The 15,710-nt window shown below is 47.5% G+C and overlaps 1 protein-coding gene across 1 annotated transcript in view; it reads left to right on the top strand.

Annotated features, from left to right (window-relative positions):
• Window positions 1–13,072: 13,072 nt before the first annotated feature.
• The window catches only part of RDH16 (retinol dehydrogenase 16), a 5,379-nt gene continuing 2,741 nt past the window's right edge, over window positions 13,073–15,710 (top strand). The window contains exon 1 of the mRNA XM_017536158.1: window positions 13,073–14,163. Coding sequence (XP_017391647.1) covers window positions 13,851–14,163 — 313 coding nt within the window. The 5' untranslated portion in view covers window positions 13,073–13,850. The remainder of the gene's footprint in view (window positions 14,164–15,710) is intronic.

Genomic DNA, 15,710 nt, shown 5'->3' with positions numbered 1-15,710 from the left:
TTAAAAAAAAAAAAAAAAGATTGCATGTGGGGTGTCAAGGGGACTTTGTCAAAGCTTCAAGGAGACTACTGAATGGGCAGGGAGAGTGAGAACAGCACCCTCCCCGCTGTCCCCACCCCGTGGCTTTATACTTCTCTGCGTGAAGGGTGTGGTGTGTGACTGGCAGAGATTGCCCAGGAGATGGGGCGTGGGGGAGGGAGGGCAGACTTCTCTCCCCTCCAAGCCAGAGGGTAAGGGACTCTGAGCCGTGTGTTATGGGTCAACATCTTGTGTCTGCAGAGCTTCCTGCCTCTCAGAGTGCTTTCACCTCACTTCATCTCATTTGATTCTGGAGATACTCCGGTGGAGAGGACTGTGCCGCCACCACGTCTGTCTAGGTGCTAAACATCTTCATTACTCCAAAAGAAAACCCCATAACCATTAAGCAGTCGATCCTATTCCCCCTACCCCCAACTTTCTGCTTCCTGTCTCTATGGATTTACCTATTCTGGATATTTAATAGAAAGGGAACCGTATAACATGTGACCTTCTGTGTCTGTGTGTCTTTTTCATTTAGTATGTTTTCAAGGTTCATTCACATTGGAACATGCATCCGTACTTCATTTCCTTTCATGGCTGAGTAATGTTCCATGATGTATGTGTGTACATATATACACACACCACATTTTGTTTATCCACTCAAAAAGAACATTTTTTATTTTTAAATTTTTTTATTATTTTCTTAAAGACAGGGTTTCACCATGTTGGTCAGGCTGCTCTTGAACTCCTGACCTCAGGTGATCCGCCCACCTTGGCCTCCAAAGTACTTGGATTACAGGCGTGAGCCACCGCCCCCAGCCAAAAAGAACACTTTTTAAAAGTCTGCTAATTGATTCTTTTATTATGGTAAAATATACATAAAATTTACCATGTTAACCATTTTTGGGTGTGCAGTTCAGCAGCACTGAATGCATTCACACTGCTGTGCAACCATCAGCACCATTTATCTCCGTAGAGGGGATATTTTTAACTTTGTGGTTTTCTTAAACCTTCCACTTACATATCAGATCACTCCGAGATCACAAAATCTATCATGGCCAGCGCAGTGGCTCACACCTGTAATCTCAGTGCTTTGCGAGGCTGAGGTGGGAAGACTGCTTGGGCGCAGGAGTTTGAGACCAGCCTGTGCAACAAGATGAGACCTCCACCTCTACGAAAAAATAAAATAATAACTAGGGCCGGGCGCGGTGGCTCACGCCTGTAATCCCAGCACTTTGGGAGGCCGAGGCGGGTGGATCACAAGGTCAAGAGATCGAGACCATCCTGGTCAACATGGTGAAACCCCGTCTCTACTAAAACTACAAAAAATTAGCTGGGCATGGTGGCGCATGTCTGTAGTCCCAGCTACTCAGGAGGCTGAGGCAGGAGAATTGCCTGAACCCAGGAGGCGGAGGTTGTGGTGAGCCGAGATCGCGCCATTGCACTCCAGCCTGGGCAACAAAAGTGAAACTCTGTCTCAAAAAAAAAAATAATAATAATAACTAGGTGTGGTGGTGCAGCCTGTACTTGGGAGGCTGAGGTGGAGGGATCATTGAGGCAAGGAATTCAAGGCTGCAGTGAGCTATGATCACACCGCTGCAATGAAGCCTGGGCGAGAGAGATAGATCCCATCTCTTAAAAAAAATACAATCCTCGGCTAGGTGAGTGGCTCATACCTGTAATCCTAGCATTTTGGGAGGTTGAGGTGGGCGTATCACCTGAGGTTAGGAATTTGAGACCAGCCTGGCCAACATGGCGAAATCTTGTCTCTACTAAAAATGCAAAAATTAGCCAGGTGTGGTGGTGTGTGCCTGTAATCTCAGCTACCCAGTAGGCTTAGGTGGGAGAACATCTTGAACCAGGGAGGTGGAGGTTGCAGTGAGCTGAGATCACACCACTGCACTCCAGGCTGGGTGACAGAGTGAGACTCTGTTTCAAAAAACGACAAAACAAAAACAAAAAACATCATGATGAACCATGACAGTGTGAAATGTGGTTTACTTTGATTTTTCAGTTAGTTTTACTCTCTCATTCTCTCTCTTTAGGATCTTAGTTTCTATGCCATTAATATTTTTCTCCAGTAAGGAGACTTCTGAGAATTTGCCCTTCCCACTACATGCTTTTGACCCATGCAAATGAAGCCTGTCCTAGACCACCCTCCAAGGAAGACCCTGGTCTGGTCTTTGTCCTCTCCAGATGGCCACATCTGTGTCCATTTCTGTTTCTCACAAGACTGCCCTTTAGTGGCTCCTATCTCCTGGGCCTCTGAATTGTCCTTCCCAGATGGAGACATCCCCCTGCAGCCTCACTTCTACCTGCTCCCTGTTTCCACCTACTTCTGTCACCCAATGTATATTTGTAGAAAGAGGAAGTGATGGTGGTTCCTTCTGGCAGAGGCTTAGAGGGAAAGTTCCTCCCTCAGGAAGAAGAAAGTGATAGCTCTACAGTTTCCATGTGGGGCTTTTTTAGGGGGTGGGGGGGTGCAGCTAGAAAGAGAGAAACTGGGAGGAAGAGAAAGACGGAGGAGCAGGAGGCCAGGCTCCTTGCCAATCTGGGCAAAAGGAGCAAGCCAGCAGCTTTGCTATGTGCAGCAGGAACACCAGCAGTGAAACAATTCCTGGAAATTTACTCATTCTCCTCTCCGCCCCATTTTTTTGCCCCCAAAAGTGTAAACAAGACTTTGTGATCAACAATCAGAAAGGAAGGAAGGTACCAGGGAGGAGGTATTGAGAGACAGAGATAAAGGCAGACAACTTCCCAGGGTTGGGTCAGGCAAAGGGCTTCGCCTGGACCTTGGCAGAAGGGGTGAGGCAGGCTGCCCCAGGGATCCACCCACGTCCCTGGCTAATGGAATGGAGGCAGGTGCCTCGTGGACAGGTTAAGGCTGAGGGATTTGGCAGTGATTGCACTCACGTCCACAGTGTGAACTCCCAGAAGGTCACTGAGTTAGGAAGCCAAGTCTAGTCATGGAGGCTGCTCTGCCCTCCTGCCACGGCTTCCCCAAGCTAGAGAGGCAGCTAGAGGGGCATCTGGTCGGCCTAGCAGTACCAGATTAGGACCTTCCCAGGTTCCTCAAAGCCTGTGGCCCACTCCCCTGTCCTGGCTCTGTCTGCTCAGCTCTTCCTTATTCACCGGCCCTTCATAAGACACCGTGGAGATAACGCCAGCTTTTGAATCAGACCTGTTTTTGAAACTTTTTTCCACGATTTGGTAGCTGTGTGATCTTGGGCAGGTCACTTAACCTTACTGAATCTCAGTTTCTTATATTTTGTTTTAAAATATTTAATTGTACAGGTTTATGGAGTATATGTGCAGTTTTCTTACATGCATGGATTGCATGTTGGTCAAGCCAAGGCTTTTACGGTATCCATCACAAGAATAGCATGCATTGTACCCATTGACTAGTTTCTCATAATCCACTCCCCTCATTCTCTCTTCCTTCCATGTTTTCACTGTTTACCATTTCACTCTCTACATCCATGTGTACACCTCTTTTAGCACTCACATATGAGTGACAACATGCGATATTTGATTTTCTGTGGCTCGCTTGTTTTACTTAAAATAATGACCTCCAGTTCTGTCCACATTGCTGCAAAAGACACTATGTCATTCTTTTTTATGGCCAAACAGTATTCTACTCTGTATATATACACCACATTTTCTTTATCCATTTATTCGTTGACGGACACTTGGGCTGATTCCATGTCTTTGCTATTGGGAATAGTGCTGTGATAAACACACTAGCGCAGGTGCCTTCTTAATGTACTGATTTTCACTTTGCGTAAATACCCAGCAGTGGAATTGCTGGGCCAAATGGCAGGTCTCAAAAACTTTTAGTTTTTTGAGAAATCGCCATACTGTTTTCCATAGAAGTTGTACTCGTTCTAAGAGTTCTCTTTGCTCCACATCCTTGCTAACATTTGTTATTTAAAAAAATCTTTTTGATAATAGCCATTCTGACTGAGATAAGGTGACATCTCATAGTCGTTTTATTTGCATTTCTCTGATGAGCATTTTTTTTCATATAACTGTTGGCCATTTGCATGTCTTCTTTTGAAAAATGTCTATTCATATCATTTGCCCACATTTTCGTAGGATTATTTGTGGGGTTTTTTATTTGCTTGAGTTCTTTGTATATTCTGGACATGTCAGATAAATAGTTTGCAAATGTTTTCTCCAATTCTGTGGGTTGTTCATTCTGTTGCTTATTTCTTTTGTTGTGCAGAGCTTTTTAGTTTGATTAAGTCCATTTGTTTATTTTTGTTTTTGTTGCCTGTGCTTCTGAAATCTTAGTCATAAATTCCTTCCCTAGACCAATGCCTAGGAGACTTATACTAGATTCTAGATTTTCCCCCCAATACTAGTATTTTCTTCTAGCATTTTAGTAATAGTTTTGGGTCTTATATGTAAGCCTTTAATCCTGAGTTGATTTTTGTGTCTGGTGAGAGATAGGAGTTGAGTCTCGGTATCTTAATATGTAAAGTGAGGATTATGATGCTTCCATTACAGGTTATTACAGGGATACATGAGATAATATATATAAGCATGCCCTTTTTCCACTTCTTGGGGATAAGGAAAAAGGAATCCGCTTTTGAGGAACTTACATTGAGAGACCTCTCTAGTCCTACTACCACCAGCCAATTTTTCTTCTCTGAATTAGATCAATGTGAGTTTTCTCTTTTATTTGGCTGTCTGGGGTTGTGGTTTTTTTACATAGAAGGGTGAGAACATTCCCAAATGTCACTATGAATTACCACAGAAGAGATGTAGTAAGAGCTAATGTTTATCAAATATGCACCATTGGCCAGATACAGTTGTAAGGGGCTTTATCCGTATCACCTCATTTAATCCTCATAACAACTTCATGCAGTCGGTACTACCATCAACAAGGAAACTGAAGCACGGAAACGTTAAATCACTTGGCCAGTCACACAGCCGATAGTTCAATAAGCCCATATCACAAGGATTCAAGAGAGCTGGATTCCATGCAGCTAATGGTTTTAGGTGTGAATGCTATGAAAAGCATAAGCAAGTTTTTGATTGTTGTGTTATGTGCATTTTTGTGGGGGCTTATAACCTTCCTTAGATTCTCTAAGGGCCCATGATGTCCAAAAACTTAAAAAAAGATGACCCTTGGAGAGCTTTTCCTGGACTGGCGTCAGGGTAAAAAAAAAATCAACGTTGGGTACCCACTTCTGTGGACCTGACTCAGCCCTGAGAATTCTAGGAAATTTCTTACATGAGGAAGGAGATGTCTCCTTCATGAAGGCTGAGGGATTTGTAGGATAATCTCGGAGGGATTTGAGAAGGGAAAGTGAATGTCTTTGTTTCCCACCCCCTATCTTTCACGAGATGAAGGACAACTGTTTCCTCTGTGATTTCCCAAGAGTGGAAAGGGAGGGTGTGACATTAGTCTCAGGAAGAGGAAGCTTGAGAAGCCTGATAAGAGACTGGAAGGGCCCCAGATACTGTTAATATTCCTCTGCGGCCTGCAGCACCAGCAGCCTCCCCTCATGCCTCTACTCTTCTCCCTCCTTTGGTCTCCTGTCTCCCCCAGCTTCCATTTCTCCTTCACTCTCCCATCTCCAGATCTGCACCCCTCCCCCAGCCTCTCTGTAGATGTGGTAAGTCTCTTCATTCTAGATTTTTTCTGTTTTTATCAACTTTTGTTGAGCACTAATGTGTGCTGGTCGGAAATTCTCCAGTGCTTCCCAAGACCCCATCTTTCTAAGTTTTCGTCATTTTAATAAAGGCATACGGATTCTTAGACTCCCTGAAATTGGAGTTGGGAGGGCTTGACAAATTCGTCTTGATTCTCCTCCCTTGTTATAAAGATGAGAAAAATGGAGGCTTTAGGAAATCTTATATTGTTGGATGATGTAAGAAAAAGTGATGAAAATGGAAAGTGAAACCAGTTGTTGCAGTGTCATCTACCCCAACATTCATTCATCTCTGCTAGATGCTAGCACGGCCAGGGGCTGGAAATACAAAAATGACTGGACTCGGTCTTCCCCAGGGGTCTCTGAGTCTGTCAAACCTCTAGTATGCAGCACACTCAAGGCACCGTTCATGTTGCTTAACACTAATCCAGTCTCTTGCCAGCCAGCAGACTTGCTGTTTCCCTCCTTCTTGGGATATCTGTGCAGCCTCTCCTGACGCTGGAGACAGTGGCCCCTAGGATGGGTTGAAGAGCCTTGGCCAATCCGAGGCCGATGCCCACGTCGAGACTGCAGGGCTAGAGAAGAACCACCAGGGGGCGCGCGGCTCTTTGCTAGCCTCTGGTTTCTGCAGGAAATCTCTCCTCCCCGCCCCCAGTCCATCTCCACTTCTTTCTCCAATTAGGTGATAGAAATTGGGCAAACGTGGACAGTGGGAAAAACGCCCAGTACAAAGAAACTCTGCATTATTCTGTCCACCCCTATTTCTCCAGCCCCCTGACCCTTTACACCTGCCCCCAGGTTATGAAATGGTTTCCTTGACCTCACCTGGAGGGACCCTCCGTGGACAGCAGTGAGGTCCAGTCTGTACCCCTTTCTGTAGTCTCCGGAGGAGAAGATCTGTCCTGTCCATCAATACCCTGATATAAACTGAAATAATACCTTTCCAGTTACTAGGGTTCATATCCTGCTTGGGCAAGGTTTTAGACACAGCATCCTCTGTCCTTGTTCAAATGAGCAATGCTTTTAGACGCTCAGTGTGTGAGGGGTCCAGATCCTGGATGTGGGAGGGGAGAGGGCAGTGGAGCCAGCATCCAGGGCTGGGTACAGGGCATTTTTGGAGGTGAGCGGGTGAGCCCTGTGACACCCGAGTAAGTCATTCCATTCCCCCTCCCAGCAGCCCTGGGCACTTCCTTCCTGTGGGTTCCAAGGCTCCATTCCCTTCTCTCCCCCTTTCTTTACCTGTGAGGTCAAACTCCTTCTGTGGGTCCTCCACCCTTTTCTGCCCCACAAAACTACTATAGCAGGAAGGACCTGCTCCTGTCCACTCTTTTGCCTTTTCCTTCTAATCCTAGAGAGCCTGACTATGCCCTACTTTTCTGGGGAGTGATTGATTCTGGGTACTGAGCAGGATGAGGAAACTCAGGATCAGAGGATTTCTACCTAATGTGCCTGGAAACCATGTGTAGCTTTCCAGTAAAGTGTGTGTTCAGGGACACCATGGTCCAGGAATGTTGGTATACAGGGTGTGTTAGGCTGTTCTTGTGTTGCTGTAATAAATACCTGAGACTGGGTAATTTATATTAAAAAAACAGATTTAATTGGCTCATGGGTCTGCAGGCTGTATAAGCATGGCGCCTGCATCTGCTTGGCTCCTGGCGAGGCATCAGGAAGCTTACAATTATGGCAGAAAGCAAAGAGGGAGCTGATTTGTCACATGGCGAGCAAGAGAGAGAGCTGGGGAGGTGCCACACTTTTAAACCACCAGATCCCATGACAACTTACTCCAGTATCTCCAGGACAGCACCAAGGTGCCATGCAGGATCCACTACCATGACCGAACACCTCCCACCAGCCCCTGCCTCCAATATTGGGGACCACATTTCAACATGCAATTTTGGTGGCACAAATGTCCAAACCATATCATAATATAGGTAGAGAAAAGTTCTGACCCTTGCTTGTAGATCAGAGTGGTGTATGTCATGGTGTCTGTGTATGGGTGCCTGTGTGGACACCTCTGTGGACACCTGAGTAGGCATAGCAAGGCAGAGACATTGGTGGACTAGGGAACAATCCTGAGTAGTGATATCTACTCACTGGGCAGGACTTGGGGTGTGCAATGGCATGCATCAGTACTGGCAAAAGCAGTTGAAAGAACAGAGAGATGAAGCCAGGATAAAAAATGGTGCAGAAAGACAGTGATCATGGAGGAAAGTGAGGACTCCCTGCCAAAATGCCTGGGGGTCTCCCTGCCTACCATAGCCCTCTGTGTTATTAAGTCCTCCTGTCTGAACAGAGGCCAGACTCACCCCAGCCTGTCTGTGTCTGTCCTTTGCAAAGCCATGTGTCTCTACCTGGCGGTCCTCCTGGGCCTGTACCACCTTCTCCCTGGTACCGGGAGAGGCAGGTGCTGAGCTACCTGAGATGCAAGTACGTGTTCATCACAGGCTGTGACTCGGGATTCAGAAACCTACTGGCCAGACAGCTGGAGGCTTAAGGCTTGTGGATGCTGGCTGCACGTAGGACAGAGAAGGAGGCCGAGCTGCTGAAGGGCCAGACTTCAGACAGGCAGGAGGCGGTGACGCTGGACATCACCAAGATAGAGACATTGCTGCAGCTTTCCAGTGGGTGAAGGAGTGCCTGGGGAGCAGAGGTACCACCTCGATCCCGGCTTGTGCCTGTTTGTTTCTTCTCTCTCTGTGTCACTAGAGGAGACCTAGCATCTGCTAACTGGGAACATTCCCAAGACTTTTATTTTCAGGGGCTCGAGCTTTCCATTTTCCAGAGCAGAAGTCCTAGAGTGGTTGTGGCTGGGCCCAGGGTTAGAGGATCCAGCCCGTGGTTAGAGCCCAGTCTCTGGAGAATGCTGGAAGCAACCTAAGCGTCCATTAACAGATTATGGATAAAGAAAATGTGGTACATATACACAATGGAGTACAACTCAGCCATAAAAAGAATGAGATTCAGCCAGGCACAGTTACTCACACCTGTAATCCCAACAGTTTGGGAGGCCAAGGCAGGTGGATCTCCTGAGGTCAGGAATTTGAGACCAGCCTGGCCATCTCTACAAAAAATACAAAAATTATTGAGGTGTGGTGGTGAGTGCCTGTAATCCCAGCTACTCAGGAGGCTGAGGTGGGAGAATCACTTGAACCCAGGAGGTGGAGATTTCAGTGAGCCAAGATCGTGCCACTGCACTCCAGCCTGGGTGACAGAGTGAGACTTCATCCAGAAAAAAAAAAAAAAAGATTGAGATTCAGTCATTTGCAACAACATGGATGGAAGTGGAGATCTCTTTTTTTTTTTTTGGATTAACAAATGTTTATTCAGAAATGGTTAAGTAATACATAATCACCCTTCATCCCTTAATGCCTCTTCCTCTCTTTTTGCACATGAAACACAGATGGGTAACGCAGGGGCATGGGAAGTGGAGGTGGAGGAGGACACAGGACTGGCCCACCACCTTCTCTGCCATGTCTCCCAAGGTGACAGCTTTTACAGTGGAGGCAGCAAACAGGTCCCCTCAATGTACCAGATGATCACCTACAGCACCAGCTCCAGATGGCTGCAGCCGGGGTCAGTGAAACTGTGACAACCAGAATATATCAGCTTTGGGACTAGAGGGGCAGGTAAAGCCTCGTGGTAGGATACTTACCGTCCCAACCCTAAGCAGAGTCCAAGCAGCGAGCCCCGTTCCCAGGACCTGAAAAACCAGGTCCTACTGCCTTCTGGGTGCTCTCTTGGGCCAGAAAGGGTAAAGTCTAGGAGGAATGTCTTCCAGCTGTTAACTAGAAGCCAGTCTGCACCCACTTGAAGGGATTAAGAGAATAAAAAGCAGCATCTTTAAAGAACTGGAGGTGGAGCACCACCAGGCCCCTTCCTTGGCCTTTCCTGGCCTGGGGAACCTCAGAGCCTGAGGATTGAAGCTGGGTCCAAACCCTGGGTCCTTCCTGCCTGACAGACTGACCTCTGGAAACATGAGTTTCTGGGTTTTTCTTCACTGGGCTAGCCTCAAGCAAGTCTTAGGCACCCTGTCTCTAGCATGCACCTTTCCCAGTACTTGCAACTGAATCTGCAGAGCTCCGAGAATCCTGCTCTCCTCCAGCTCTGCCAACCTGGATTCCCTTCAGTTCCAACAAACCAGCAGGGGACCACTCAGTGACACCAGGGGCAACACTGGCCTGGTAATTCAGGGACGGCCCTTGGGCTCTATAGCTTTGTGCCCACTGCCGGCACCTATGCTGGGGAAACAGCTTGCCTAGAGAGTTGCCTTGTTCCCCTGACTCCTCCTCCTCTGCCAAGGCAGAAAAATATCCCTCTGGTCATGGATGGATGGGTCACTCACAAAAGTGGGAATGCTGGGTGGCAGCTAGATATATGCCTCTGGGCATCCCTGACCACTAGCCTGTAGGCAACTGAGGCTAGAAATGGAGAGCCAGGAGCAAACCAACCTCTTGCATTCAAATAAGCCCCAACCCCTCCGTGTCGCAGAATGGGAGGTGGAGCCTTTGAAAGGCCCAACCAGAGGAGAGCTGGCAGCTGCACCAAAACCAGGATGTGATGAGTGCCAGGCTAGGTGAGAACCGGGAGGGCTCACAACACAACCTCCCTCCCAGCAGTGACACCCAGAAGGGAAAAAGACCTGGGGTGGGGCATTCAGCACAACTCAAGGGCAAGGTGAACTCTGGAGAACGACCTCTGGGCAGCGGCAGTGTGGGCCTCCAAGCCAAGCAGACTCCTGGACAGACTCTTCCCAGCGGTGCAGCTTCATCCTGCCCTTGCCACTAGTGAGGCCTGGAGCAAATGTGGAGAGGACAAGAGGCGGAAGTGGAGATCTTTTTTTTTTGAGATGGAGTTTCACTCTTGTTGCCCAGGCTGGAGTGCAATGGTGTGATCTCAGCTCACTGCAACCCACGACTCCTGGGTTCAAGTGATTCTTCTGGCTCAGTCTCCTGAGTAGCAGGGATTACAGGCACGTGCCACCACGCCTGGATAATTTTTAGTATTTTTAGTAGAGACAGGGTTTCACCATGTTGGCCAGGCTGGTCTCGATCTCCTGACCTCAGGTGATCCACCTGCCTCGGCCTCCCAAAGTGCTGGGATTACAGGTGTGAGCCACTGTGTCAGGCCAAAACTGGAGATCTTTATGTTAAGTGAAATAAGCCAGGCACAGAAAGACACACACAGCATGTTCTCACTTATTTGTGGAATCTAAAAGTTAAAACAATTGAACTCATGGATATAGAGAGTAGAAGGATGGTTTCCAGAGGCTGGGAAGGGTAGTGGCAGACTCAGGGGAAGGTGGGGATGGTGAATGGGTAGTAAAAAATAGAAATAATAAGTAAGACCTACTATTTGATAGCACAATAGAGTGACTATATTATAACTTAATTGTACATATTAAAATAAAGGGTATAGTTGGATTCATTGTAACTAAAAGGATAAATGCTTGATGGGATGGATACCCCATTGTCCATGGTGTGCTTATTTCAAATTGCATGACTGCATCAAAACATTTCACATACCCCATCAATATATAAATACAGAAATAACCCATAAATACATACACCAACTCACACCTCCACTTTACCATATGTAAGCCGTGCTTTGCTGGGCACTAACTAAAGTCTAACAGAAATGTGACCATTCACCTGCCTGCCTACCTGCCCCTCTACCTACATTTCTTTCCACTTTAAGGAGATGTATAAATACTGAACCTCCTGAATACCTTTTTGGAAAAACAGGAACAGATATGTCTCTGGCTCCTGTTTTTCCAGGATGTGCACTTGTCAGGGAATAGGGACCCCTCTTAGGGCCCTGTTTTGCTCTTCCCACAAGCATGGAAATAAAGGAAAATCTTGAGACTCTTCAAGGGAAACTCCAGATACTTATCTAGCCCTGAGAAGTCAGTGAACAATTTGATAAGCAAGAAGGTAATAGTACCATAAAACAACAGCAAGTCAAGGAAGTTAGAGTCACACGACAGTTTGATTCTCTACTGCAGCCAAAGATAACATCGTAACACATACACGTCCCTGACATGATTTTCAGAAACCCAGACCCCTTTGCTGGGGGTGGTGCCTCAAGTCTGTAATCCCAGCACTTCGGGAGGTGGAGATGGGAGAATCCTTTGAGCCCAGAAGTTCCATATCAGCCTGGACGACATAGTGAGACCAAGTCGCTACCAAAAATTTAAAAAATTAGGCATGGTGGCACACACCTGTAGTCCCAGCTACTTGGGAGGCTGAGGCGGGAGGATCACTTGAGTCCAGGAGGTTGAGGCTGCATGAACCATATTCATGCCATTACAGTCTAGCCTGGGCAGCAGAGTGCGAGCCTGTCTCAGAAAAAACAAAAATCCAGACCTTCACCAGGTGAATCCCCTGGCACTAAGAGCTCAGGTAAGGGGTGCTGATGCCTCTCATTCTGACTGCTGTCCTTCATTCTAAATTCCTTCCTGAGGTGCCTGGAGGAGGTGACATCCACAAGCCAGAACTAATATTCTTTTTTGCTGATCCCAAATTTTTATTCAAAGCCTTGCCTCCTAAACCAACCACAAACCAGAAAATCTTTGGTTCACCTAGGACTTGCTTCCTGACCTCAGTCTGCAAGATGTCCCACCTTTTTAAGTCACAGCAATGTATATCCTCCAGGTGTTGCTTTGTGACTTCTCCTGTAAGTTCTGCCTCCCTGCTTTGAAAAACCATTACCTGTGAGCCATAGGGGCTTAGGTTCTTAAGTCTGAGCTGCCCGGTTATACTTGATTAGTGTCCTGCAATAAATAGCTCCTTTCACTTGTCGCTGTCCTGATGTCAGTGTTTGGCTTTGCTGTGCAGGGCGAGAGGACCTCAGTGCAGTTCCATAACAGCCTGACTTTATTGAGATATAAATCTCATGACTGACACTTAAGCCCCAGTCACACATTTTGGTTGTCAAAGGACTTAGGTAGTGGGGAGGAAGTCTGCAAGCCACAGGCAAATCTGGGTGATTTCACATTTGGGGTGAGGGGGTGTCTCCCAGATGCCTCCTCCCTCTGACTGCCCCCTCTGGGACTTTCTGTAATTGCTCTTGACTAGAGTGTCTTGGGAGCAGATACCACCCCAGCAAGGGTCCCGTTACTCTCAGGATGAATAAGAGTGGAGCAGTGAACGTGAAGGTTGGGAAATGTCTCTGTGCATTTTGGCCCTTGAGAACATGCAGTTGAAGGAAGCCCTGGTCAGTGAGAAGATTCTGGAATGGGCCCTGGCAGGGGAGGGCAGAGGGCAGCACCCAGGGCTGGGCATAGAGTATATCCAGGGGTGAGTATGTGAGCCCTGTGACAGCTGCATGTGTAATTTCTCCCATTCCTCCTCCCAGCAGCCCTGGGTGTTTCCTTCCTGTGGGTTCCAAGTCTCCGTTCCTTCCCCCCACTTTCTTTACCTCTGAGGCTGGACTTCCCCTGTGGGATCCTGCACTGCTTCTGCCCCAGAAAACTACTATAGCAGGACAGGACCTGTTCCTGTCCACTCTTTTCCCTTCTCCTTCTCATCCTAAAGAGCCTACGGTGTCCCAGTTTTCTGAGGAGTGATTGATTCTGGGTGCTGAGCAGGATGAGGAAACTCAAGCTCAAAGAGGGGTTTCTGCTTAAGGGGCCTGGAAACCATGTGTAGCTGCCCAATAAGGTCTTTCTGTGTTCTGAAGGTCATGGACCAGGAGGTTTGGTATAGGAGCTTTGTAGAGACAGTTCTGACCCTTGTACTTTGATGGGAGGGGTGTGTTTGGCATGGCGAGTGTGTGTGGGCAGCTGTGTGTGAGCCTGTGTGGTCTGTGCATGTTCTTGTGTGAATACATGTGTGTGCTCCTGCATGGACACAGCATGCCACAGCAAGGCAGAGAGAAATCAGGGGACTAGGGACACATTGCTGAGTCATAATATCTTTTTACTTGGCAGGACTTGTGGTGTTCAAAGGCACACATGAATACTTGCAAAAGCAGTTGAAAGAGTAGAGAGGTGGAGCCAGAATAAATACTTGGCAGAAAGACAGCGATCAGGGAGGAAAGTGAGGACTCCCTGCCAAAGTGCCTGAGGGCCTCCCTGCCTACCGCAGCCCTCTGTGTTCTTAAGTCCTCCTGTGTGAACAGAGGCCAGACTCTGGGTTCCCCCACATCCTGTCTGTGTCTGTCCTCTGCAAAGGTATGTGGCTCTACCTGGCAGTTTTCGTGGGCTTGTACTACCTTCTGCGCTGGTACCGGGAGAGGCAGGTGGTGAGTCACCTGAGAGACAAGTGTGTGTTCATCACGGGCTGTGACTCGGGCTTCGGGAACCAACTGGCAAGACAGCTGGATGAACGAGGCCTGCAGGTGCTGGCTGCGTGTCTAACGGAGAAAGGAGCGGAGCAGCTGAGGCGCCAGACTTCAGACAGGCTGGAGACAGTGACCCTGGATGTCACCAAGACGGACAGTGTTGCTGCAGCCGCTCAGTGGGTGAAGGAGCGCGTGGGGGACAGAGGTACCACCCAGATCCCTGTCTGTATCTACCTTCTGTGTGAAGGGGCCGCCTCCTGTCTTCTTCCTGGGAAGATTTCTACAGTGTCTTTCCAGGCTGGAGTAGCAGTAGCTTCTTGGTATTTCTCACTTAGGCTGGCCTGAGCTCCATGTCTTTCCAATCCTTACCCACTTCCAACAATGGAGGTGTCTAGTCTTGGGGAGAGTCTGCCCCGATGAGAATTTTCTCTCCAGAATTCCTCTCTATCCTCTCCCCTCCGTTCTAAGCAGGAGTCATGGGTTGTTTGACGCTGAGGGCCTGGGCTAGAGATCTGGAGACTTGCTGGAGGACGCTGAGAAGGGAGCACAGGGCTGCAGGTGTGCATGGAGGCTGTGGCTATGCTGGACCCGGGCTCGTGTTCCCAGCACTTTACCTTGTTCCTGCCGGGCCCATTGGCGTCCACCAAGAGCCACGACCATCCTCATCTTCAGAGTAGGGTATCAGCATCAGGACGGGTTAAGGAAGGCTGAAGTAGTAAGGGATTACTTTTTCTTTCTTTCACTACACTAATTCATCTGTATTATTACAGGTGAAGAAAGAACATGAATTTATTTTATGTAAGAATAAGTGCAGAATAGGATCTTTGTGGAAAATACTGAAAAGAATAAAAATGAAATTTCCCTGAAATTGTTCATATATAAGTCCTTTTTACAGTTTTACATAATTAAGATTCTATTTTTTTCTTAGTTTCTGTCACCTTATATTCTATAGAGAAGATGAACATTCTTCTACCATAATGATCATTTTTGTAAAATTGTATCTAATGATGTAGAAAACTGTATCCTTCAAATAGCCTTATCTCTGTAATCCATACTGAGTGGTTGGATATGAAATTCCTTCCACTGTTTATCATCACAAATGTCATCTTGGTGGACTTTGATTTGCCAACATCCATGTATGTGTGGGTAATGATTCAATTTTGATAATGAGATGTCTGGGTGGAGGAGTCTGCGTTTGTTTCAGAGCAGGGCCTGTTTCTGAGCAGGGGACAGATTCATATGCCTGGGCCAACCCTTCCAGATCAACAACTGCCACCCCCTGTCCTGACTCAAGGGACCCTGTGCTCCTGCTCCCTAGCTCTGTGAGTGGAAAACTGTTGACGTGAAGTCCTGGGGATTGTGTGTTTACATCTTCCAGAGAGATTTTCCCAGAGCTGAGTGAACTTGGGACTGCAGGGAAAGTTGGAGAGTGGGCTTCTGATGCAGCAGGAAGAGACGGTGACATTTTCTGGGGCAGAGGGTGAAGTCTGTGTACTGGGTGGGGTGAGGCAGCCTTGCCTCGTCCCCAAAGCCTGTGCATTGGAATTTTCCAGCGCTTTCTCTAGGAATGTTACTGGATATCAATGCAGGATGTTTGAAGACCAGTGCCCTGAGGTCAAACACAGGATCTCCTCCAAGTTCTCCCAAGCACAGGATTTCAGGCCTGTCTCTTTCTGTCTTCTGTGTCTCCCTTACTCTTCCTCTCTAATCTCCAGCTCTCTCTCTCTCTCTCTTTTTTTTTTTTTTTTTTTG

This window comes from Cebus imitator, unplaced genomic scaffold (assembly GCF_001604975.1).
Source record: "Cebus imitator isolate Cc_AM_T3 unplaced genomic scaffold, Cebus_imitator-1.0 Scaffold96, whole genome shotgun sequence".
NCBI lineage: Eukaryota > Metazoa > Chordata > Mammalia > Primates > Cebidae > Cebus > Cebus imitator.
This window is presented reverse-complemented; position numbering and strand designations above follow the sequence as displayed.